Source organism: Oncorhynchus kisutch, linkage group LG3 (assembly GCF_002021735.2).
Source record: "Oncorhynchus kisutch isolate 150728-3 linkage group LG3, Okis_V2, whole genome shotgun sequence".
NCBI lineage: Eukaryota > Metazoa > Chordata > Actinopteri > Salmoniformes > Salmonidae > Oncorhynchus > Oncorhynchus kisutch.
In genome coordinates, this window is record NC_034176.2 from 46249167 (window position 1) to 46274002 (window position 24836).

Here is a 24836-nt window from a genome sequence, read left to right on the forward strand (position 1 = left end):
TCAAACTAATTTAGCTCAGTGCCGATGTTGCCTGTAATCCATGGCTTCTGGTTGGGATACATATATGGTCACTGTGTACATACATATGGTCACTGTGGGATGATGTTGTCTATGCACTTATTTATGAAGCTTGTGACTAATGTGGTAAACTCCCCAATGCCATCGAATGAATCCCGGAACATATTTCAGTCTGTCCTAGCGAAACAGTCCTGTAGCTTAGCAACCGCTAGTCACTGCTATTTCCTGTTTTTGAGTTTTTGCTTGTAAGCAGGAATCAGGAGGATAGAGTTATGGTCAGATTTGCCAAATGGAGGGCGAGGGAGAGTTGTATGCCTCTCTGTGTGTGGAGTAAAGGTGATCTAGAGTTTGTCGCTTATAGTTGCACAGGTGACACTGGTAGGAATTCTGTCAAATACATTTGTTTTCCTGCATTAAAGTCACTGGCCACCTGGAGCACCGCATCTGGATCAACATTTTCTTATTCGTTTATGACCTTATACAGCTTGTTGAGTGTGGTCTTAGTGCCAGCACCGGTTTGTGGTGGGAAATAGACAGCTACAGAACGAAAAATATAGATGAAAACTCTTGGTAAATAGCATGGTCTACAGCTTATGAGGTATTCTAACTCAGGGGAGCAGAACCTCGAGACGTCCTCAATATTAGAGATTGTGCACCAGTTGTTGTTAACAGAGACACACCACCTCCCCTGAGCTTCCCCTAAGCCACTGTTCTGTCTACCCGATTTACATTTACCATATCCTTGTTCAGCCACGACTCGGAGAACCATAGGGTGTTACAGTTCTTTAGACAACGTTGATAGGATAGTCTCCAACGGAGCTCATCCAGTGTTTGCACTTTCGCCAATAGGGTAGAGGCAATATATCCACTCTCTGATGTGGTCTCGTCAGGTATCCCGTGCGCCGTCTCCTCCACTTTCGAGTGTCTAGGATTTTTGCCTGGTCCAGGATAATCAGTATGTCTTTCGCCTCCGACTCATTGAAGTAGAAGGCCTCATCCAAGTCGAGACGCGTGAGAGCTGTTCTGATGTCTAGAAGCTATTTTCAGTCATAGGAAACAATGGTGGAAACAAATTGCAAAAAAATACACAAAATAGCACAATTGGTCAGGATCCTTTAAAATCGTATACATCGCATCTTCTTTCTGAACTGACACTCAGCCGTTCCAGCTTGCTGTAGTGTGTGTGTGTCACCTATATTTGATGTTGAGGATATATTGTTGTAGATATATTGTTGTAATCTTAAGAGTTATGAGAGCACTAACTGGTATTATTAGCCAGGCTGGTAGTATAGGTGGAATTTGGGACTGCTGCTGTTTACTGTGCAGGAGATGGATGGGAATTAGACATATGCACACACACACACACACACTGCCGCTGTCCAGGGTAATCAGAGTCTCTACAGCGACCTCTCACTGTCACAATATTGGGAGTGTTCAGTGTGAGCTGGTTTCAGGCCACGTCAGTCTCATGAATCGATGTGGAAGGAGAGATATGGGTGTTAGGACATGGGTCAGCTATATCTGCCCTCGTCTCTGCTTCCCTATCCACCACTTCCACATTCTCAAATCTTACCTTTAACACCTCTTCTACTTCTCCTTATCTCCCCACTAGTCCCTCACCGCCTCTACGCCCCACCTTCCCTGCTCCCTCCCCTCCCTCTCCAGTATAAATCTCTTCTCTATAGATCAGTCCCTCCATGGACATCTATCCAGTGCTATAGATCTCCTCCCTGCTGTAATCAGGGGGTGGGCTACATCTGTCATGTCCACTGTGGCCTGATCTCTCCACTTCAGATACTCCTCTTCTCTTCACCCCTTCAAACTGGCTTCACTCTGGGGCTGGCCCAGCAGATGTTGCAGCCCTATGGGCCCTGGTCAAAAGTAGTGCACTATAAAAGGGATAGAGTGTCATTTGGGTAACCGACAATGTTTGGGAGGCAGAGACTGTGTTGTGAGATGAACTGGGAGGAGCTGTCAAGTAGATTCAAAGACGTTGCAGTGGTCAAAACTGTGTCAAACACGAGAATAAATCAGTGTTTTGGTATTATCACAGAAGCACAGGGATAGCATGGTGCTAATGGTGAGGAAGGAACAGAGAGGAGCTTTCAACCCCTAGAACAGTCCAAGAGATGTGTTAGAATCTCAGAAGTCAAGTATAACTCTTGACATACTGAAATATCAAGTCAATGTTCAAAACCTTGTCAGACGTTTTAGACTAAATCAGTTTGCTGGTATTCCTTATGCATTAAACATATCAGACAATACGTTTTATTTTTCTCAGCACTAGCATATATCTATGGGGAGAGCAGCATGAAATGCATTGACCCAGTTGTAGGATGTGTCCCTTGTCACAGGTTAAGGCAAATACAGGACTCACAGACCGGTCCAGTGAACTCCGACCACATCCAACATGACACACCTACCTACCTACCTACAGTGGCTTGCAAAAATATTAACCCCCCTTGGCATTTTTCCTATTTTGTTGCCTTAGAAACTGGAATTAAAATACACTACTCAAAAAAAATAAAGGGAACACTTAAACAACACAATGTAACTCCAAGTCAATCACACTTCTGTGAAATCAAACTGTCCACTTAGGAAGCAACACTGCTTCCTGACAATACATTTCACATGCTGTTGTGCAAATGGAATAGACAACAGGTGGAAATTATAGGCAATTAGCAAGACACCCCCAATAAAGGTGTGGTTCTGCAGGTGGGGACCACAGACCACTTCTCAGTTCCTATGCTTCCTGGCTGATGTTTTGGTCACTTTTGAATGCTGGCGGTGCTTTCACTCTAGTGGTAGCATGAGACGGTGTCTACAACCCACACAAGTGGCTCAGGTAGTGCAGCTCATCCAGGATGGCACATCAATGCGAGCTGTGGCAAGAAGGTTTGCTGTGTCTGTCAGCATAGTGTCCAGAGCATGGAGGCGCTACCAGGAGACAGGCCAGTGCATCAGGAGACGTGGAGGAGGCCATAGGAGGGCAAAAACCCAGCAGCAGGACCGCTACCTCCGCCATTGTGCAAGGAGGAGCACTGCCAGAGCCCTGCAAAATGACCTCCAGCAGGCCACAAATGTGCATGTGTCTGCTCAAACGGTCAGAAACAGACTCCATGAGGGTGGTATGAGGGCCCGACGTCCACAGGTGGGAGTTGTGCTTACAGCCCAACACCGTGCAGGACGTTTGGCATTTGCCAGAGAACACCAAGATTGGCAAATTCTTGCGCCCTGTGCTCTTCACAGATGAAAGCATGTTCATACTGAGCACATGTGACAGACGTGACAGTCTGGAGACGCCGTGGAGAACGTTCTGCTGCCTGCAACATCCTCCAGCATGACCGGTTTGGCGGTGGGTCAGTCATGGTGTGGGGTGGCATTTCTTTGGGGGGCCGCACAGCCCTCCATGTGCTCGCCAGAGGTATTCTGACTGCCATTAGGTACCGAGATGAGATCCACAGACCCCTTGTGAGACCATATGCTGGTGCGGTTGGCCCTGGGTTCCTCCTAATGCAAGACAATGCTATACCTCATGTGGCTGGAGTGTGTCAGCAGTTCCTGCAAGAGGAAGGCATTGATGCTCTGGACTGGCCCGCCCGTTCCCCAGACCTGAATCCAATTGAGCACATCTGGGACATCATGTCTTCCTCCATCCACCAACAGGGTTGCACCACAGACTGTCCAGGAGTTGGCGGATGCTTTAGTCCAGGTCTGGGAGGAGATCCCTCAGGAGACCATCCGCCACCTCATCAGGAGCATGCCCAGGCATTTTAGGGAGGTCATACAGGCACGTGGAGGCCACACACACTACTGAGCCTCATTTTGACTTGTTTTAAGGACATTACATTAAAGTTGGATCAGCCTTTAGTGTAGTTTTCCACTTTAATTTTGAGTGTGACTCCAAATCCAGACCTCCATGGGTTGATAAATTTGATATCCATTGATAATTTTTGTGTGATTTTGTTGTCAGCACATTCAACCATGTAAAGAAAAAAGTATTTAATAAGAATATTTCATTCATTCAGATCTAGGATGTGTTATTTTAGTGTTCCCTTCATTTTTTTGAGCAGTGTATATTTTTGGGGGGGTTGTATCATTTGATTTACACATCATGCCTACTACTTTGAAGATGCAAATAATTGTTTTATTGTGAAACAAACCAGAAATAAGACAAAAACAGAACTTGAGCGTGTATAACTATTCCCAAAGTCAATACTTTGTAGAGCCACCTTTTGCAGCAATTACAGCTGCAAGTCTCTTGGGATAAGCTTGGCACATCTAGCCATTGGGATTTTAATTAGCAAATAAATTCATTAAAAATCCTACAATGTGATTTTCTGGATTTTTTCTCATTTTGTCTGTCATAGTTTAAGTGTACCTATGATGAAAAATCCAGGCCTCATCTTTTTAAGTGGGAGAACTTGCACAATTGGTGGCTGACTAAATACTTTTTTGCCCCACTGTAGGGGGGCAAAATCAAAGGTACACACACAGTAAGAAGAAGCAATAATCCAAGTCGCAGCTCCATACTACTTGTCAGACATAGTGAACTGATACTGTATGCTAGTTGTTCGGTTGGGATTATAGTGGGGTCCGTGGGTGACTTTGATCATTTCGGGGGGGATTACTCATGTCTTACTCATTGATAATGTTGTGTCTTTGGCTATGCCGGATTAAGTGATATGACATGCTATTCTATAAAATAATTTATCCGTAATTTAATTTATTAATATTACCTGATTGAGCTAATCATGTAAATATAATTAACTCGAGAGTCGGGGCACCACAAAATAATATTTATAGACCTGTTATCTTCCGAATAAACTCTTAATTTTAAAGACCTAGTAATATTTTACATCAATAGCAGTAAATATTAATCGTCACCTTAATACAGTCATCTGAAAGTTGTAAATTCTTGGTTATCTTCACGAACCCTGGCTAACAAGTTGAATCAGCAATACAAAATTGGGTTTAATTATTTATTTACTAAATACCTAATTAATCACACAATTACACATACACATAATTAATAATAACTTGATTACAAATGACGTCACAAAGGAAAAGGTCCCTTGTGGGTGGAACAGATATGACTGCTTGTTACACAAAAGAAAAGGGTCGTTTTTGAGTGACAGAGCGGGAAGACTGAGGAACAAAGGGCGAAGCTGTGCTATTGTAAATAAAGTATCTTATGCATTCTAAATTACCGCCCATTTGGCAAAGGAAAATACAATAAATATTTACTCTGAGCTACGCTTCGGTAGGTTGGTGGTAGATGGAAGGCCGTGTTGCCAAACCGAGTCCTTTGAAGAATGCCTCTGCTGGTCAATTGAATACGTTGTAGTAACGTCGTTGTGTGATAGATGGGATACTCTGTCTGTTCCTTCCTAACCCTCGTTTGCAGCTACGGTTGCTAACTCAACTGCTAGGAGGTATCACTTCTGTAGTGAATAATAGTTCAAAGTTCATACCATTCGCAACCAAAGCTCACGCTGATGTTGGCATCGTTCCGTAGTTATTATCTGAACCATTCTGACATCGGACCGTCGTCCTCACATCCTCAGAACAGGAGGTTATATTGTCGTCAAGGCTTTATATAGGAATGGAGAAAAGGGGTGTGTTTCATAGTTTACAACCTATGTCTCTTCACGTGGGCGGGCCACTGAGTCAGGCCTAATTCACTCAACCCAAATCTCACATTTTAGAAGCTAAAATCACATTTCATCCCATCACGAATAATTTCAAATTGAACAACAATTCCATGTGAATCCGATAACTGATGTGTAGAGTTTGTCATCTTATCATTGATGAGAATGTCTCCGATGACAACCGAACTGACATCATATTCATTAAGTACCACCGCAATTGGTCAGATTACCAGAATATAGTTCATTTCCCCCACCTTCTGTTCCACATCTCTGTTCTGTTAAATATTATACTAGTCTAGTCCTATCCCAGCTCTGCTCTGCTCTGCTTCCTGCTCTCAAATGCTGTTGGACACATTCTTTATTAATGAGGGAAAGATGATGTCTGAAATATTTACAACAGAGGAGCAGGAAAGAAGGACTTTCAATAAGACATGAGATGCCACAATCAAGAACTTCCTCACAATCATCCAACTTCCTCACAGCTTTTAAGGATAGGGATCCTTGGAATCCGCTTTGTATGCGTCTCGGTGTGTGGAGTAAAGGTGGTCCAGGGTTTTTTCTCTCTGGTTGCACATTTAACATGCTGATAGAAACTTGGTAAAAACGGATTTAAGTATCCCTGCATTAAAGTCCTTGGCTACTAGGAGCGCCGCCTCTGGGTGAGCGTTTTCTTGTTTGCTTATGGCGGAATACAGCTCATTCAATGTTGTCTTAGTGCCAGCCTCTGACTGTGGTGGTATGTAAAACAGCTACAAAAAAATACAGATAAACACTTTAGGTAGATGGTGTGGTCTACAGCTTATCATGAGATACTCTACCTCAGGTGAGCAATAGCTCGAGACTTCCTTAGATATCATGCACCAGCTGTTATTTCCAAAATACATAGTCTGCCTCCCCTTGTCTTACCAGACGCCGCTGTTCTATCCTGCCAGTGCAGCATATATATAACCAACCTGCTGTATGTTGACAGTGTCGTCCTACAGCTACGACTACGTTAAGCATAATGTATTATAGTTATGAATGTCCCGTTGGTAGTTTAATCTTCCTCGTAGGTCATCTTTTTTATTGTCCAAAGATTGCTTGTTTGCTAGCAGAATGGGAGGAAGATCTTCCTTTGACTTCGCCTGGTATAGAGGTCCTGGATGGCAGGAAGCTTGGCCCCAGTGATGTACTGGGCCGTACGCGCTACCCTCTGTAGTGCCTTGCGGTCGGAGGCCGAGCAGTTGCCATACCAGGAAGTGATGCAACCATGCCCTTATCACCTGGGGGCAGAGACGAGGACAGAGTAAAAAATGTATGGGTGTGCAATATACAGTGCATTTGGAAAGTGTTCAGAACCCTTGACATTTTCCACAGTTACATTACAGCCTTTATCATTCTACATAGACTACCCCATAATGACAAAGAAAAAACAGGTTTGAAGAAATTTATGCAAATGTATAAAAAAAGTATTCTTTACACACTACTTTGTTGAAGCACTTTTGGCAGCAATAACAGACTCGAGTCTTCTTGGGTATGACGCTCCAAGCTTGGCACACCTATGTTTGGGGAGTTTCTTCCATTCTTCTCTGCAGATCCTCTCAAGCTCTGTCAGGTTGGATGGGGAGCATCGCTGCACAGAGATGTTAGATCGGGTTCAAGTCGGGACTCTGGCTGGGCCACTCAAGGACATTCAGAGACTTGATTTGCCAAGGCAAGAAACTCTGAGCGCAGCCCAATCCAGAAATCTGGCAGTAGCTTCTGATTTAAATTCCATTTTCACATAACCGCTTGTTGCAATTTCGATGAGGCTCTCATGTTCAGATATTGGTAAGTAGACTGGTGGCAGGGCATGAAAGGGATAACGAATCCAGTTGTTTGTCATCCATTTCAGGAAAGTACCTGCGTAATTGCGCACCGAGCTCACTCAGGTGCTTCGCTATATCACATTTGACATTGTCCGTAAGCTTGAGTTAATTTGCACACAAAAAAATTATGGAAAGACCTGTGTGTTGACAGAGAAGAGCTCCAACTTCTTAATCATAGCCTCAATTTTGTCCCACACATTGAATATAGTTGTGGAGAGTCCCTTTAATCCTAGATTCAGATCATTCAGGCGAGAAAAAACATCACCCAGATAGGCCAGTCATGCGAGAAACTCGTCATCAGACAAGTGAAAATTATGGCCAGTTAAGAAAACGTTAAGCTCGTCTCTCAATTAAAAAAAAAACATGTCAGTACCATGCCCCTTGATAACCAGCGCACTTGTATGTTGTAAAAGTGTTACATGGTCGCTGCCTATATCATTGCATAATGCAGAAAATACACGAGAGTCCAGTGACCTTGCTTTACTAACAAAGTTAACCTTTTTCATTGTGGTGTCCAAAACATCTTTCAAGCTGTCAGGCATTCCCTTGGCAGCAAGAGCCTCTCGGTGGATCCTGCTGTGCCCAAATGGCGTCGGGAGCTACTTGGACGTGTCACTGATGTGTCGTGAAACAGTTTTTTGTTCTCCTTTTCTCCCAGAATTGTCCCAGCCATATCCGTGGCAGCAGTAAGAACTCCACAATAGTATGGGGCTTGCCTGTCCTAGCCACTCGGTAGCTCACCATATAAGACGCTTCTAGCCCCTTCTTGTTAATGGTATCTTTTTTTTTATACATGTCTTACTACTCGAAAGTCGTCTTTAGTCTCGCTCAAAAATCTCCCGTGGCTTATTTTTCTAATTGTCGTGTTTTGTTTCTAAATGTCTGCGCAAGGGTTGCCACGAGAGAGTAACAGTTGGATGTTAATTATTTGACATTGTGTTATTTTGCTGAACACTAGATGGTTTAATTTATTTTTGGCAGTGAAACGAGGCTACTCAGGCATGTAAATGTACTGTTTGAAAATGTGAACCACATTTTTATTAGGCGTGCTTCTGACGGCATTGCGCATACCCCAGTTTGGGAATACCTGTTGTAGATTGATGAATGAAAATAGTATTTAATATATTTTAGAATAAGGATGTTACTTAAAATGTGGGAAAAGTCGAGGTGTCACGCCTGCTCCTGCTCGTCCTCCCCCTGGCACGCGAGGCCAGGATTCCCAGCATTACACACTCAATGTAAGGGTTTTCCTGTGGTGAAGGAGAAGCGGACCAAAATGCAGCGTGGTGGTTATTCATGTTCTTTAATAAAGGAACTAGACATGAAATAACTAACAAAACAATAAATGTGCGAAAACCTAAACAGTCCTATCTGGTGCAAACACAGAGACAGGAACAATCACCCACAAACACACAGTGAAACTCAGGCTACCTAAGAATGATTCTCAATCAGAGACAACTAATGACACCTGCCTCTGCTTGAGAACCATACTAGGCCGAAACATAGAAATACCCAAATCATAGAAAAACAAACAGACTGCCCACCCCAACTCACGCCCTGACCATACTAAATAATGACAAAACAAAGGAAATAAAGGTCAGAACGTGACACTCAAGCCACCATCAGTACGCACACCTGCCTTCCCCCCATGACACACATCAGCGATCATTGGACTCACGTGGACTCAATTACTTGTGTCATTACCTTCTCTATATCCGTCTACTCCCAAGCTCTGTTCCCGGCTCCGGGATTAATTGTCTCATGTCCGTGTTCCGACGCTGTTCCTGTCTTGTTTCCTTGTCTGTTCCCGAATAAATGTCTGACTCCCCGTACCTGCTTCTCCTATCCAGCGTCTGCCCTTACACAAGTGGTCTGAATAATTTCCGAATGCACAGTCGATAAGGGTCTTGTTGGTATGAGCATGTAATAACCTAATCACTTAGCAAAGTACAGTAGATTGGCCTATAATTTAGATATGTTAGTTTGTTTCGCATCAATTAACAGCTGTTCTATTTCTGGTAAGAGATTGTTGATTCATTTGCACTGTCCCTGTTAAATACAATTAATACATAAACTGTTAGACTTTCAGAGACTAACTTTTCTTCAAACAGCAGAGAAGAAGAAGCTCTATATCTTCAGATGCAGCAGGCTGTCTTATGATGCACTTTTTGGTTTCCAGTATAAATTATTTAAAGCCACCTGACAGACTGGTAGACTATGATGATGTGTCATCCATTTTAGAGATGGGAGAAGTGACTCATAAACTTGATGACAGGTCTTGCTTATAGCAAGTCTTATGAATGCTTTAAGCAAGTCTTAAGGAGCATTTTGCATAAGAGACCATAGAAAAGGTGGTACAAAGAAAGTGAGCTAGACTATTTCTCTGGCTTGCATAGTTAGAGAATATCAAGGATGGGATTAGTTTTACTGTTTGGGTAATGTAATTATGTGTACTGATGGCACAAAAGCCATGACAGGGAGACATAGTGGAGTGGTAACGCATATGCAAGCAGTTGCTCTCGATGCCACTTGGGTACACTGCAGCATCCACCGAGAGGCTCTTGCTGCCAAGGGAATGCCTAACAGCTTGAAAGACGTTTGACACTACAGTGAAAATGGTTAACTTCTTATGGACAGGTGGGACGGTAGCGTCCCACCTAGCCAACATCCAGTGAAATTGCAGAGTACGAAATTGTCAAACTACTGTATTATAAATATTTAACTTGCATAAAATCACAAGGGTAATACATCAAAATAAAGCTAAACTTCTTGTTAATCATGCCGCTGTGTCAGATTTCAAAAAGGCTTTACGGCAAAAGCAAACCATGTGATTATCTGAGGACAGCACCCCGCATACAGACACATGAAAAACATTTCAGCCAGGCAGGTGCGACACGAAAGTCAGAAATAGCAATATAAAAAATGCCTTACCGTAGATGATCGTCTTCTGTTGGCACTCCAAAAGGTCCCAGTTACATCACAAATGGTCCTTTTGTTTGATAATGTCCTTCTTCATATCCATAAAAACTCAGTTTAGCTGGCGCGCTTCAGTCAAGAATCAGCCAGTTTCCATCCATCAAAATGCATACAAAATGAATGCCAAATGTTACTAATAAACTTTTCCAAACAAGTCAAACAACATTTATAATCAAACCTTAGGTACCCTAATACGTAAATAAACGATCCAATTTAAGACGGAGAATCGGTAAGGTCTTTACCGGAGAAAAATACCAAAGAACGCTCTCTTCCACACACTTGGAAACACTACAGCCAAAATGGGAGCCACCTAGAAAAACAAAAATTTCTGGCTCATTATCCCAAAAACCAGCCTGAAACTCTTTCTAAAGACTTGTCATCAGTTCTGTTATACATATCAGTTCTGTTATACTCAGACATAATTTTGACAGTTTTAGAAACTTTAGAGTTTTCTATCCAGAATCTACCAATTATATGCATATCCTAGCTTCTGGGCATCATATATCACTAGCCACTTTAAACAATGCTACCTTATATAAGGTTACTTACCCTACATTATTCATCTCATATGCATACGTAGATACTGTACTCTATATCATCGACTGCATCCTTATGTAATACATGTATCACTAGCCACTTTAACTATGCCACTTTGTTTACATACTCATCTCATTTGTATATACTGTACTCGATACCATCTACTGTATCTTGCCTATGCTCCTCTGTACCATCACTCATTCATATATCCTTATGTACATATTCTTTATCCCCTTACACTGTGTATAAGACAGTAGTTTTGGAATTGTTAGTTAGATTACTTGTTGGTTATTACTGCATTGTCGGAACTAGAAGCACAAGCATTTCGCTACACTCGCATTAACATCTGCTAACCATGTGTATGTGACAAATAAAATTTGATTTGATTTGAGTAACAGGCAGTTTACTTTGGGCATGCTTTTCATCCGGACGTCAAAATACTGCCCCCTACTAAAGGTCGACCGATTAATCGGAATGGCTGATTAATTAGGGCCGATTTAAAGTTTTCATAACATTTTTTTTTATATATCTTTATTTAACTAGGCAAGTCAGTTAAGAACACATTCTTATTTTTCAATGACGGCCTAGGAACGGTGGGTTAACTGCCTCGTTCAGGGGCAGAACGACAGATTTTCACCTTGTCAGCTCGGGGGATCCAATCTTGCAACCTTACAGTTAAATAGTCCAACGCAATAACAACCTGCCTCTCTCTCGTTGCACTCCACAAGGAGACTGGCTGTTACGCGAATGCAGTAAGCCAAGGTAAGTTGCTAGCTAGCATTAAACTTATCTTATAAAAAATCTATCAATCATAATCACTAGTTAACTACACATGGTTGATGATATTAATAGATATTATCTAGCGTGTCCTGCGTTGCATATAATCTGACTGAGCATACAAGTATCTGACTGAGCGGTGGTAGGCAGAAGCAGGTGCGTAAACATTCATTCAAACAGCACTTTTGTGCGTTTTGCCAGCAGCTCGTCGTTGTGCGTCAAGCATTGCTCTGTTTATGACTTCAAGCCTATCAACTCCCGAGATGAGGCTGGTGTAACCGAAGTGAAATGGCTAGCTAGTTAGCGTGCACTAATAGCGTTTCAAACGTCACTCGCTCTGAGCCTTCTAGTAGTTGTTCCCTTTGCTCTGCATGGGTAACGCTGCTTCGGTGGTGGCTGTTGTTGTTGTGTTGCTGGTTCGAGCCGAGGGAGGAGCGAGGAGAGGGACGGAAGCTGTACTGTTACACTGGCAATACTAAAGTGCCTATAAGAACATCTAATAGTCAAAGGTTAATGAAATACAAATGGTATAGAGGGAAATAGTTCCTATAATTCCTACAATAACTACAACCTAAAACTTCTTACCTGGGAATATTGAAGACTCATGTTAAAAGGAACCACCAGCTTTCATATGTTCTCATGTTCTGAGCAAGTAACTGAAACGTTAGCTTTGTTACATAGCCCATATTGCACTTTTACTTTCTTCTCCAACACTTTGTTTTTGCATTATTTAAACCAAATTGAACATGTTATTATTTACTTGAGGCTAAATTGATGTTATTGATGTATTATATTAAGTTTAAATAAGTGTTCATTCAGTATTGTTGTAATTGTCATTATAAATCAAACAATTTTTTATAATTTTTTTAATTGTCTGATTTAATCGGTATTGGCTTTTTTTGGTCCTCCAATAAATCGGTATCGGCGTTGAGAAATCATAATCGGTCGACCTCTACCCCCTACCCAAGAGAGTTTAACTTTAAAGCAAGGCTCCTGAACTCGTGTATTTTGCAATGATGCAATATGGGCAGCGACCATGTAACGCTTTTAAAACAGAGGTACGCTGGTTATCAAGGGGCAAAATATTGACACGTATTTTTTAATTGAAAGATGAGCTTAACCCTTTCTTTTACTGACCTTTTTCACTTGACTGCTTGCATGATGATGAGTTTCTCAAACGACTGGCCAATCTGAGTGATGTTTTTTCTCGCCTGAATGATCTGAATCTAGGATTACAGGGACTCTCCGCAACTATATTCAATGTGCGGGACAAAAAAATTGAGGCTATGATTAAGAAGTTGGGCCTCTTCTCTGTCTGCATTAACAAGGACAACACACAAGTCTTTCCATCATTGTATTATTTTGTGTGCAAATGAACTCAAGCTTACAGACAATGTCAAATGTGATATAGCGAAGCACCTGGGTGAGTTGGGTGCGCAATTATGCAGGTACTTTCCCGAAACGGATGACACAAACAACTGGATTCGTTATCACTTTCATGCCCTGCCTCCAGTCCACTTACTGATATCTGAACAAGAGAGCCTGTTACAGTGCCTTGCGAAAGTATTCGGCCCCCTTGAACTTTGCGACCTTTTGCCACATTTCAGGCTTCAAACATAAAGATATAAAACTGTATTTTTTTGTGAAGAATCAACAACAAGTGGGACACAATCATGAAGTGGAACAACATTTATTGGATATTTCAAACTTTTTTAACAAATCAAAAACTGAAAAATTTTGCTGCGATTACAGCTGTAAGTCGCTTGGGGTATGTCTCTATCAGTTTTGCACATCGAGAGACTGACATTTTTTCCCATTCCTCCTTGCAAAACAGCTCGAGCTCAGTGAGGTTGGATGGAGAGCATTTGTGAACAGCAGTTTTCAGTTCTTTCCACAGATTCTCGATTGGATTCAGGTCTGGACTTTGACTTATCCAGGTGTTAGAATGGCCATGTTTATTTTTGAACCATTCCATTGTAGATTTTGCTTTATGTTTTGGATCATTGTCTTGTTGGAAGACAAATCTCCATCCCAGTCTCAGGTCTTTTGCAGACTCCATCAGGTTTTCTTCCAGAATGGTCCTGTATTTGGCTCCATCCATCTTCCCATCAATTTTAACCATCTTCCCGGTCCCTGCTGAAGAAAAGCAGGCCCAAACCATGATGCTGCCACCACCATGTTTGACAGTGGGGATGGTGTGTTCAGAGTGATGAGCTGTGTTGCTTTTACGCCAAACATAACGTTTTGCATTGTTGCCAAAAAGTTCAATTTTGGTTTCATCTGACCAGAGCACCTTCTTCCACATGTTTGGTGTGTCTCCCAGGTGGCTTGTGGCAAACTTTAAACGACACTTTTTATGGATATCTTTAAGAAATGGCTTTCTTCTTGCCACTCTTCCATAAAGGCCAGATTTGTGCAATATACGACTGATTGTTGTCCTATGGACAGAGTCTCCCACCTCAGCTGTAGATCTCTGCAGTTCATCCAGAGTGATCATGGGCCTCTTGGCTGCATCTCTGATCAGTCTTCTCCTTGTATGAGCTGAAAGTTTAGAGGGACGACCAGGTCTTGGTAGATTTGCAGTGGTCTGATACTCCTTCCATTTCAATATTATCGCTTGCACAGTGCTCCTTGGGATGTTTAAAGCTTGGGAAATCTTTTTGTATCCAAATCCGGCTTTAAACTTCTTCACAACAGTATCTCGGACCTGCCTGGTGTGTTCCTTGTTCTTCATGATGCTCTCTGCGCTTTTAACGGACCTCTGAGACTATCACAGTGCAGGTGCATTTATACGGAGACTTGATTACACACAGGTGGATTGTATTTATCATCATTAGTCATTTAGGTCAACATTGGATCATTCAGAGATCCTCACTGAACTTCTGGAGAGAGTTTGCTGCACTGAAAGTAAAGGGGCTGAATAATTTTGCACGCCCAATTTTTCAGTTTTTGATTTGTTAAAAAATGTTTGAAATATCCAATAAATGTCGTTCCACTTCATGATTGTGTCCCACTTGTTGTTGATTCTTCACAAAAAAATACAGTTTTATATCTTTATGTTTGAAGCCTGAAATGTGGCAAAAGGTCGCAAAGTTCAAGGGGGCCGAATACTTTCGCAAGGCACTGTATGTGATAATTGAATTGAATCAGAAGCCACTGCCAGAATTCTGGATTGGGCTGCACTCAGTTTTCTGCATTGGCAAATCACACTGATGCCCTGTGCAACCACGTACCTATGTGAGAGTGGATTCTCGGCACTCAGTAGCATGAACTACATACAGGCACAGACTGTTTGTGGAAAATTATTTAAGATCGAGACTCTCTGCAATACAACCCAACATTGCAGAGTTATGTGCATCCTTTCAAGCATACCCTTCTCATTAACCTGTGGTGAGTAATTCACCATTTCTGGTTTTATATGTAAGATGGCTAAATAAAGAATAAGAATAATTATATTATTATTTCTGCCCTGGTCCTATAAGTGTTCTTTGTCACAACCCGGCTCGTGGGAAATTACAAACTCACACATTCTTATGTGAAATAAATTTATCATACAGTGTGTGTGTGGGGCAGGCTTACAATGATGGCAAAAAAAACTACATTTGAGAGTGCGCTGACCCTGGTGCTAGAGGGAGTACGCAGCTGGAGGTTGAATGTTTGAAAGGGTACTGGACTATAAAAGTTTGGGAACCACTGCTCTACACTATACTTGCTTGTTTTGTCACAAACGGAAAATAGGCAGACTATTAGAATTTGAGCAACCAGGAAATGGCGGAGCGATTTCTGCATAGTGTATCTTTAATGAAACTCCGGCTGTAAATGTAGGTTATAGATCGCAAAGCAGGGCATCTCCAATTCCCCACTGAGCTAAACTTTGCAAATGGCTGGTTCATTTTCTCATAACACATCTCAACTGCAGTGCGTTTTTCAGCAGCTCACATCAGCAGGAATGGGAGATTTTTCATTAGCAGGGACATCTACGGTGGATCGCTAAAATAAAGATTATGATCACACTTCCTCAATTTAAATATTATGGGGACATATTATGGGGACACCTACACATTTGGCAGCCAAGCACAAGTTATCAGTGTAGCGTATTACTGTCTAGACATGTTGAATAATTGTACACCTAGAATAAAAACCTCTAGGTTTGTCACTAAAAGTCCTTAAAAGAAAGTTTTTGGAAAAACGATTCCATTGCGAATAATTTCCTGGAAACGCACATGCTGGGGAAATAATTACATAACCAACATCTCTAGTAATACGAATGCCGTTCAAATTTGGCTTATGTCCCTTTAATCCCAGAGTAATTCTTACCAGGTCACTCCTAACCTTCTGTCTAGAGATCTGGACAATAAAACACAAAATCAACAAATGCACACACATATACAGACATACAGACACACATTCAGTACGCATAGATACACATTCAGTACGCATAGACACACACACATGATCTCTATGTGCTATATGTGTGTGTGTGAGATTTAATTCCTGGTAAGCATTAGTTGCCTCTTACCGTGTGGATCAGAATGGAATTATAATTAAAACCCTGTTCATACTATCGTGCCCTCAGACCCGTACCATACTCTGCTTGCTCTGATAGCTTCTAGTTCTATGGTGGATGCAACTAATTAAACCGATTTTATACTAGATCCAGTCGGTCTCTCTCTAGCACTCCCTCTCTCCCCCCTCTCTGTTACAGTGTAATTATGTTTTATTCAGCTGTCAGCTCAGTGTTGATCAGATGAGATGAGTTGTAGAGGGTCGGGTCAGCTTGCCCTTAATTTCATTATACTGTGCTTTGCTACCTGCGGGTTTACTACTGTCACTGTTTTAGTCATGAATATTGGTATCTGACACTGCACAATGAAGTGTTTGATATTCACCACATTACTGGGTGCTGATATTCGTGTGCGTGTTGTATTAGGATTACATAAGCCTGGAGGAAGCCGGTGAAATGGGGGGGGGGGGGCGAGCAAGAGCGAGGCGGAGTAGGGAGGGAGAAGAGAATGTGGAGGGAGGGAGGGAGAGCAGACGGATGGGAGACCCTGGCGCCCCGACTCCCATTCCGACCGCCGACCGTTCGGCTGGTGTTGTGTAGCGAGGCGATTGACATGTCGACAGCTCTCCGCAGGAAGTGGGTGCGTGCAGTGTGTACGCTCAGGACTCTGCGAGCAGGAGGAGGAAGCGTGAGTTGTGTTTATTTTTAGTTCCCCCTGGGCCCACTAATCCGTTCTGCCACTCCGGCTTAATGGGATTGGAGGTCGGCTGACTTCAGTAGGCATTGGACTGTAGGACCATAGGGCTGCTCTGTGTGCTCACTGGGTTGTCTGCTGTACTCCAACCAAACCAGCCTGTGCTGCTCTGGGCCAGGCTTGGCTACTGTGCCAAAACAGGGCTCGAGCTTAGCTTAGCTGAGCCATGGATAAGAAGCGTTCAGTGGGTCGAGATTGCGGGAGATGAGATGAGCCATGAATTTGGATTGCCTGCAGTTGGGGGACTGGTGTTCAGGGGCCCGAGGGGGTCCGTGGCTGCGCCACACGGAGGAGGACCAGGGTGGAGGTGGTGGGGGCCGGGGAAAGAGGAGCGCAGCAGGAGGTCAACCCAGGCTGGAGGTGCCTCTCCTGGGAGGACCCTGGCTCAACTCGGAGGAACTAAGGAGCAGCGTGGTGGTGCTCTATGCTCCTGCTGGGAACACATGCTTCCTCCGACTGGTACTAGAGACAGAGAGAGAAACCCTCTGCCCTTGCCGCTGATCATCCACCCCCCCCAAAAGGATCAACTATCTAGCTCTGATCCCTTGAGGAAAGATCTCACCCTGCTCTCTGCTTTCCCCTTAGAGCTTTCTGGCATGTGTTTGACTAGATGTTTGTTTGTAGACTAACATAGTTGTTTGGTTGTAGAACCGAGTGTTACAACTATGTTAAGTGAAGTTCTGTTTCTGGAAAAGTTATACTGTGGTAGCTAGCTGAACTCAGTATTACAACTTAGTTATTTAGCTGCAGAGAGACACTGTACTGTTGCACAGTTCCTCATGGCAATTCTAGTAAATCACAATTGCTACATTTTGATCCAAAAGGAAATTGCTCGAGCCAAGAACTCTATTTGCCAAGTGGATAATACAGGGTTGAAGAACTGTGCTGCTCCAATAGGCAATTGCTCTGGCTGAGAAATGCTTTTCACTGCTGTTCATTTGAGGCGAAGAAACTGTTGATGAATGATGTTGACTCATACTCCCGTATTGGTGCGTGTGTGTGTGTAATGAAAAAGCTCTCTCGCTTCATCTCTCATGCTAGCAAAGTACTTTTGCATCAGTTGGAGGTAGGTAGCGTTTAGCTGTGTGATTTGCATGGCAGTCAGTCAGTTTGTGGGTGGGTCGGTTGTGGGGAACAATTATTTCCGGGTGGGTAGGGGGGTGTGGTGTCAGTGCAGTCCCTCCTGTGGGTTGAGTAGGTGTGTTCTACACTACATCCAACTCTCTGGAACAGATAGCAGCCAATGTGTGTGTTCTGCATGTGTGTCTGTGTCTGTACATTGTCATCGCAGGTATAGAATTATGTCAGATCAGTGTGTGTTTGTTAGGGATGGGTATTTGACATTTGACTGTTTGAGTACTCACATTAAAAAAAAAAATCTATTTTTAGAACACAAGGCCCACACTGGATTTTTTTTGGGGCGTATATCTATATGCCAACAGTGCGCAACGATGCCTAATTTATCATAACCATTACAGATAATGAATCCTAATTGCTAAATTGCCCCATATACAGTACCAGTCAAGTTTGGACACACCAACACATTTAAGGGTTTTTCTTTATTTTAACTATTTTCTACATTGTAGAATAATAGTGAAGACATCAAAATTATGAAATAACACATGGAATCATGTAGCAACCAAAAAAGTGTTAAACAAATCAAAATTTATTTTAGATTCTTCAAAGTAGCCACCCTTTGCCTTGACAGGTTTGTGCACTCTTGGCATTCTCTCAACCAACTTCACCTGGAATGCTTTTACAAAAGTCTTGAAGGAGTTCCCACATATAATGAGCACTTGATGGCTGCTTTTCCTTCACTCTGCTGGTCCAACTCATCCCAGACCATCTCAATTGCGGTCGGGTGATTGATTGAGGTCGGGTGATTGTAGAGGCCAGGTCATCTGATGCAGCACTCCATCACTCTCCTTCTTGGTCAAATAGCCCTTCCAGAGCCTGGGGGTGTGTTGGGTCATTGTCCTGTTGAAATACAAATGATAGTCCCACTTAGCGCAAACCAGGTGGGGTGGTGTTTTGCTGCAGAAGGTTGTGGTAGCCATGCTGGTTAAGTGTACCTTGAATTCTAAATAAATCACTGACAGTGTCACCAGCAAAGCACCATCACACCACCCCCTTGCTTCACGGTGGGAACCACACATGCGGCGATCATCTGTTCACCAACTCACAAAGACACCGCGGTCGGAACCAAAAATCTAACATTTGGACTCATCAGACCAAAGGACAGATTTCCACCAGTCTAATGTCCATTGCTCGTGTTTCTTGGCCCAAGCAAGTCTCTTCTTATCATTCCTGTCCTTTAGTAGTGGTTTCTTTTCAGTAATTCGACCATCAAGGCCTGCTTTTACACAGTCTCCTCTGAACAGTTGATGTGTCTCCTACTTGAACTCTGAAGCATTTATTTGGGCTGCAATTTCTGATGCTGGTAACTCTAATGAACTTATCCTCTGCAGCAGAGGTAACTCTGGGTCTTCCTTTCCTGTGGCGGTCCTCATGAGAGCCAGTTTCATCATAGCGCTTGAGGCATTTTGCAACTGCACTTGAAGAAACTTTCAAAGTTCTTGACATTTTCCGCATTGATTGACCTTAATGTCTTAAAGTAATGATGGACTGTCGTTTCTCTTTGTTTATTTGAGCTGTTCTTGCCATAATATGGAATTGGTATTTCACCAAATAGGGCTATGTTCTGTATACCACCCCTACCTTGTCACAACCCAACTGATTGGCTCAGACGCATTATGAAGGAAACATATTCCACAAATTAACTTTTAACAAGGCACACCTATTAATTGAAATGCATTCCAGGTGACTCTCTCATTAAGCTGGTTGAGAGAATGCCAAGAGTGTGCAAAGCTGTCATCAAGGCAAAGGGAGGCTACTTTGAAGAATCTCAAATAAGATTTTTTTTGGTTACTACATGATTCCATATGTGTTATTATATAGTTTTGATGTCTTCACTATTATTCTAAATTGTAGATAATAGTCCAAATAAAGAAAATACCCTGGAATAAGTAGGTGTCCAAACTCTTGACTGGTACTATATATTCAGAAAACAAAAGTGCCATTTAAGATGAATTTATTGAAACTATAATATCAACTGGTTATTATTATATTGTGGAATACAATCTTCAAAAAAGGTAGTAACCTCAGCAGTGGTGTTCTCTTGTAGAAGCCTATGGCTGTGCAATGCCATAGCCTTGTTTTGTTAATTTAGCAGACAAGACGCTCTTATTTTCCAAGCCCTTATCACAGTCAAGACACACCTATTTTCTAGTAAAAAACATGATCTAATATAACAGAATAAAATAGAACAGAATAGTGCTATGTAATACACATCTCGCATCTGGAACAGTTATTCTGTAAATGAGAACGTTTTCTCAGTCAACTTGGTAAAATAACGGATAAATTAGAAAAAGAAAAACATTCTCAGAGTGATCATTTGAAACAGGGCTCAAGTTCAAAGACAATTTGTTCAGGGTTACAAACCAAATCTCCCTTCTGTTCGATATACAGACATTGTTTATTCTGCCTGCTCTTTGGAATTTTCTAAATGGATGAACAATTCCACATTTGAACACTTCATGGGGATGAATTATGGTCAAAACATATATTTGGTGAGTAGGCCGAGGCTTAATGATTCTGATAAATACACTGTCTTTATCAAACTAACATATTTTCAGTGTGGACCCATGCCATGTTCAGGGGGGTTATAGCCTAGGCCAGGGCTGTTCCTGAAGACCCTGTTCCTGGAGAGCTACCGTCCTGTATTTTTTTTTACTCGCACCCTAATCTAGCAGACCGTATTTGAATAATTAGCTGGTTTATAAGCTGAACCAGGTTAGGTACACCTGGCGTTGGAGCGAAAACCTACAGGAGGGTATCTCTCCAGGAACAGGGTTGGAGGCCCCTGGCCTATGTTAACCAATTCTAAGTGGCACTAGCAGTTTGGCAACGTATGTGCATCACTAGTTACCACAGCCACAAAGTCATAAACCTCTCCAATTTCTAAAATGTATCTTCTTCAAATCTGATTTTAAACCTTTAACCACACTGCTAACACTATGCATAACCCTAAACTTAAATTAAGACCAAAAAGCTAATGTTTGTTTTCAGGATTTTTTTCTAAATGCCAAATCTGACTTTGTAAATGCGGTTACTAGTGACCACTGCAAAGTATCCTAAATGGAAATTAGACTGGATGCAATTATTCCAAAACTGCAGCTCATTGTTGGAACACATATTTCCCTACTTCAGTCAACCAGCCATTTTGAATTTGTGATAAAACTGTCGTCATTTTGCAAGGAATGTAGCTTGTGTTTGAGGGAGTGGTCGGGATGCGATTTGAATGAGTGAGACAGAGGGGAAAGGGAATTCAGGGAGAATAACTGTTTGATACTAGGCTTGGTTTAATTTTTGGACCAATACAATGTGAATTGATTTATTTTTTGTTGTGCCCTGCAACTGCACATGCAATTGTAGGAAATTAGCTTGAAAACTGCAACATTTTCATCCAGCCATGCCCTGCTGAAGTTATAGTAAAACTCCTATGCTATGTTTGTCTCACTCGAGTTGTGTTCTGATTATTATTTTACCTTTTTTTAACTAGGCAAGTTAGTTATGAGAGGGTCCCTGATTTAATTTGCTATCACAAAAGGGTTCCCTGTTCCCAAAAAGTTTGAGAACCCCTGCTCTTTGTTGTGAGCTGAGGGACACTGGGGAGAAGCAGAGGTGTGACTGACTGTCACTTCAGGGCCTAGCTGCTCTCTCATATAGCTACTAGTCCATCTGTGCCCTGTATAACACCAGTCTGCTATACATTACCATACTTAAACGGGCAATCTGCAATTGCTACTTCCATTTTTGGACTTGTTTTGAAGGAGATCTATGGGCGAGGAGAGACTGCATTGCATACTCTTTTTTTTCTCACATAGCCACCAACCAGTAATTTGTGTGCATGAACAAACTGTGGTCAATAGAAAGCAGTTTGGATTTCACAGCATTGTAAAAGCCAACTGACTGAAACATTAAAAATATGTTGTTGTTTTTACCTGGTCCAACTCAGACTGTGGAGGTTAGTTCCCACGCCCTCAGAAGACAGGCTCTATATCCCAGGGTCAACGAGGACGGTGTGCGAGTGCCTTAGGGCTGCACGATTAATCAAATGTTTATCTAAATTGTGATATTGACATGCACAATATCCATATAGCAAAAGGAAGCGATATTTTGAAACGCCACCTAGCCGTCTCTAACAACCATTTTCTTTACTTTTGATTTGTTGCTTGAGTTGACGGAGTTCAATCCCAAACACACCAAGCCACACTCAAGCAGGCCGTTCCTCCTCATGCTTGAGATTCACTCTGCGTGCATTGACCAAACAACAGCATTCAGTCAACAGATTTTTCCAAAAAAGAACGACACAGCTTTCCACTTCGCTTCTTAATATAATTCCAAATGTTTTCTACATAATACTATTTGTGTAACTTTCTCTCTGCAAAATTCTATTTTTTTTGGTCTTAGCAAGCTGCAACTGTGCATAAAAAATATCGTGTTAGGCGCTAATGCTAATCGCTAGCTATCTAGCTGATTATCTAAATTCACTGAAATATGGCAAATCATGCTAGCAAACTATTTCTCTAATACAGTCCGGTACCAGTGGTGGAGTATATCAGCATTGTTTGTGCAGCAGTGCCTTCAGAAAGTAGTCATACGCCTGAATTTAAAATGGATTACATTAAGATTTTGTTAAACTGGCCCGGACACAATATCCCATAATATTAACAGTTTAATTATATATGTTTTATTATAAATGAATAGCTGAAATGTCTTGAGTCAATAAGTCAACCTCTTTGTTATTGCAAGCCTAAATAAGTTCAGGAGTAAAAATGTGCTTAACAAGTCACATGATAAGTTACATGAACTCACTCTGTGTACAATAAGTGTTTAACATGATTTTTGAATGACTACCTCATCTCTGTACCCCACACATACAGTTCAGATGTCTGTAAGGTCCCTCAGTCAAGCAGTGAATTTCAAAAACCGATTTAAACCACAATGACCAGGTTTTCCAATGCCTTTCAAAGAAGGACACCTATTGGTAGATGGGTAAACCAAATAAAGCAGACATTGAATATCCCTTTGAGCATGGTGGAGTTATGAATGACTTTTTGGATGGTGTATCAGTACACCCAGTCACTGCACAGATAGAAATGTCCTTCCTAACTCAGTTGTCGGAGAAGAAGGAAACATCTCAGGGGTTTCACAATGAGGCCAATGGTGACTCGAAAACAGTTACAAAGTTGAATGGCTGTGATAGGAGAAAACTGAGGATGGATCAATATTGTAGTTACTCCACAATACTAACCTAATTTACTGAATGCAAATATGGAAGCCTTTTACAAAGTGAAAATATTCCAAAACATGCATGCTGTTTGCAGCAAGGCACTGAAGTAGTACTGTATAAAATGTAGCGAATCAATTCACTATTTGTTCTGAATACAAAGTGTCATGTTTGGGGCACATTACTAAGTACCACTCTCCGTATTTTCAAGAATAGTGGTGGCTGCATCATGTTATGGTATGCTTGTAACCGTTGAGGACTGGGGAGTTTTTCAGGATAGAAAAGCAACACAATGAAGCTAAGCACAGGTAAAATCCTAGAAGAAAACCTGGTTCAGTCTGCTTTCCACCAGACACTGGGAGATTAATTCACATTTCAGCAGAACAATAACATAAAACACAAAGCCAAATCTACACTGGAGTTGTTTACCAAGAAGACAGTGACTGTTTCTGAGTGTCCGAGTTACAGTTTTGACTTAAATTTGCTTGGAAATCTATGGCGAGACCTGAAAATGGTTGTCTAGCAATGATCAACAACCAATTTGACAAACCTTGAAGAATTTTGAAAATAATCGAAAAAGCACAATCCAGGTGTAATCGCTGCCAAATGTGATTCTAACATGTATTGACTCAGGCGGTCGAATACTTATCTAATCACGATATATTACTGTTTTATTATTTTATGTATTTAATTATTTTTTACAAATTTTCTTCCACTTTGACATAACAGAGTATTTTGTGTATTACAAAAAATTACAATTAAATACATTTTAATCCCACTTTGTAACGCAACATGTGGAAAAAGTCAAGGAGTCTGAATACATTCTGAAGGCACTGTACCTATCTATTTTAATCTATTTAGGGTCCCATGGGAAACACTGACCAACACTGTGGTTACTACTCTGTCAACCATCTCCACCCTTCCTTTTTCATTCGGTGTCATGCCAAACAAAACTGCATTCCAAGTGCCCACTATATTCCAACCGTAAAATTAGAATGATCATTCTATTTCTATGATTCCGACAGTTTATCCAGCTGTTTTGATGTATAATCACAAGTAAAATCACAATCGCAAAGTTTGGTACAACAATCAAAATTCTATTTTTTGCCCATATTGTGCAGCCCTAATGTATGAATGCATGGTTGCGTGTGTGTGCAGGTAGAGGTAGGTCAGTCTCCTACGCTGACCGGTGCCGAGTTAATCACCAAAGAATTGATCCATCCAGATGTGTGTCTGTTTCCACTTTGTCCTGTGTGTGTGTGTGTGTGAGAGAGAGATTTAGATACTCCTACTCACTTGGCTAACACAGAGAGGGTCAGGCCTATTTTAGAGCCTGTGTGGGACAGTGTTTTCAAATAAAATGTTATTTGTCACACGCTCTGAATACAACAGGTGTAGACCTTACCGTGAAATGCATACT

The 24836-nt window shown here is 41.8% G+C and overlaps 1 protein-coding gene across 5 annotated transcripts in view; it reads left to right on the top strand.

Moving 5' to 3' along the window:
* The window catches only part of LOC109883845 (tight junction protein ZO-2), a 117807-nt gene that overhangs the window by 51805 nt on the left and 41166 nt on the right, over positions 1-24836 (top strand). The window contains exon 1 of one of the 5 annotated variants that reach the window (XM_031807238.1): positions 16898-16998. The exons of 2 other annotated variants lie outside the window; for them this stretch is intronic. In XM_031807238.1, coding sequence (XP_031663098.1) covers positions 16924-16998 — 75 coding nt within the window. In that variant the 5' untranslated portion in view covers positions 16898-16923. Of the gene's footprint in view, positions 1-16897; positions 16999-17170; positions 17524-24836 lie in introns of those variants that run through there. 2 more of the 5 variants (XM_031807230.1, XM_031807231.1) reach the window with 2 other exon arrangements.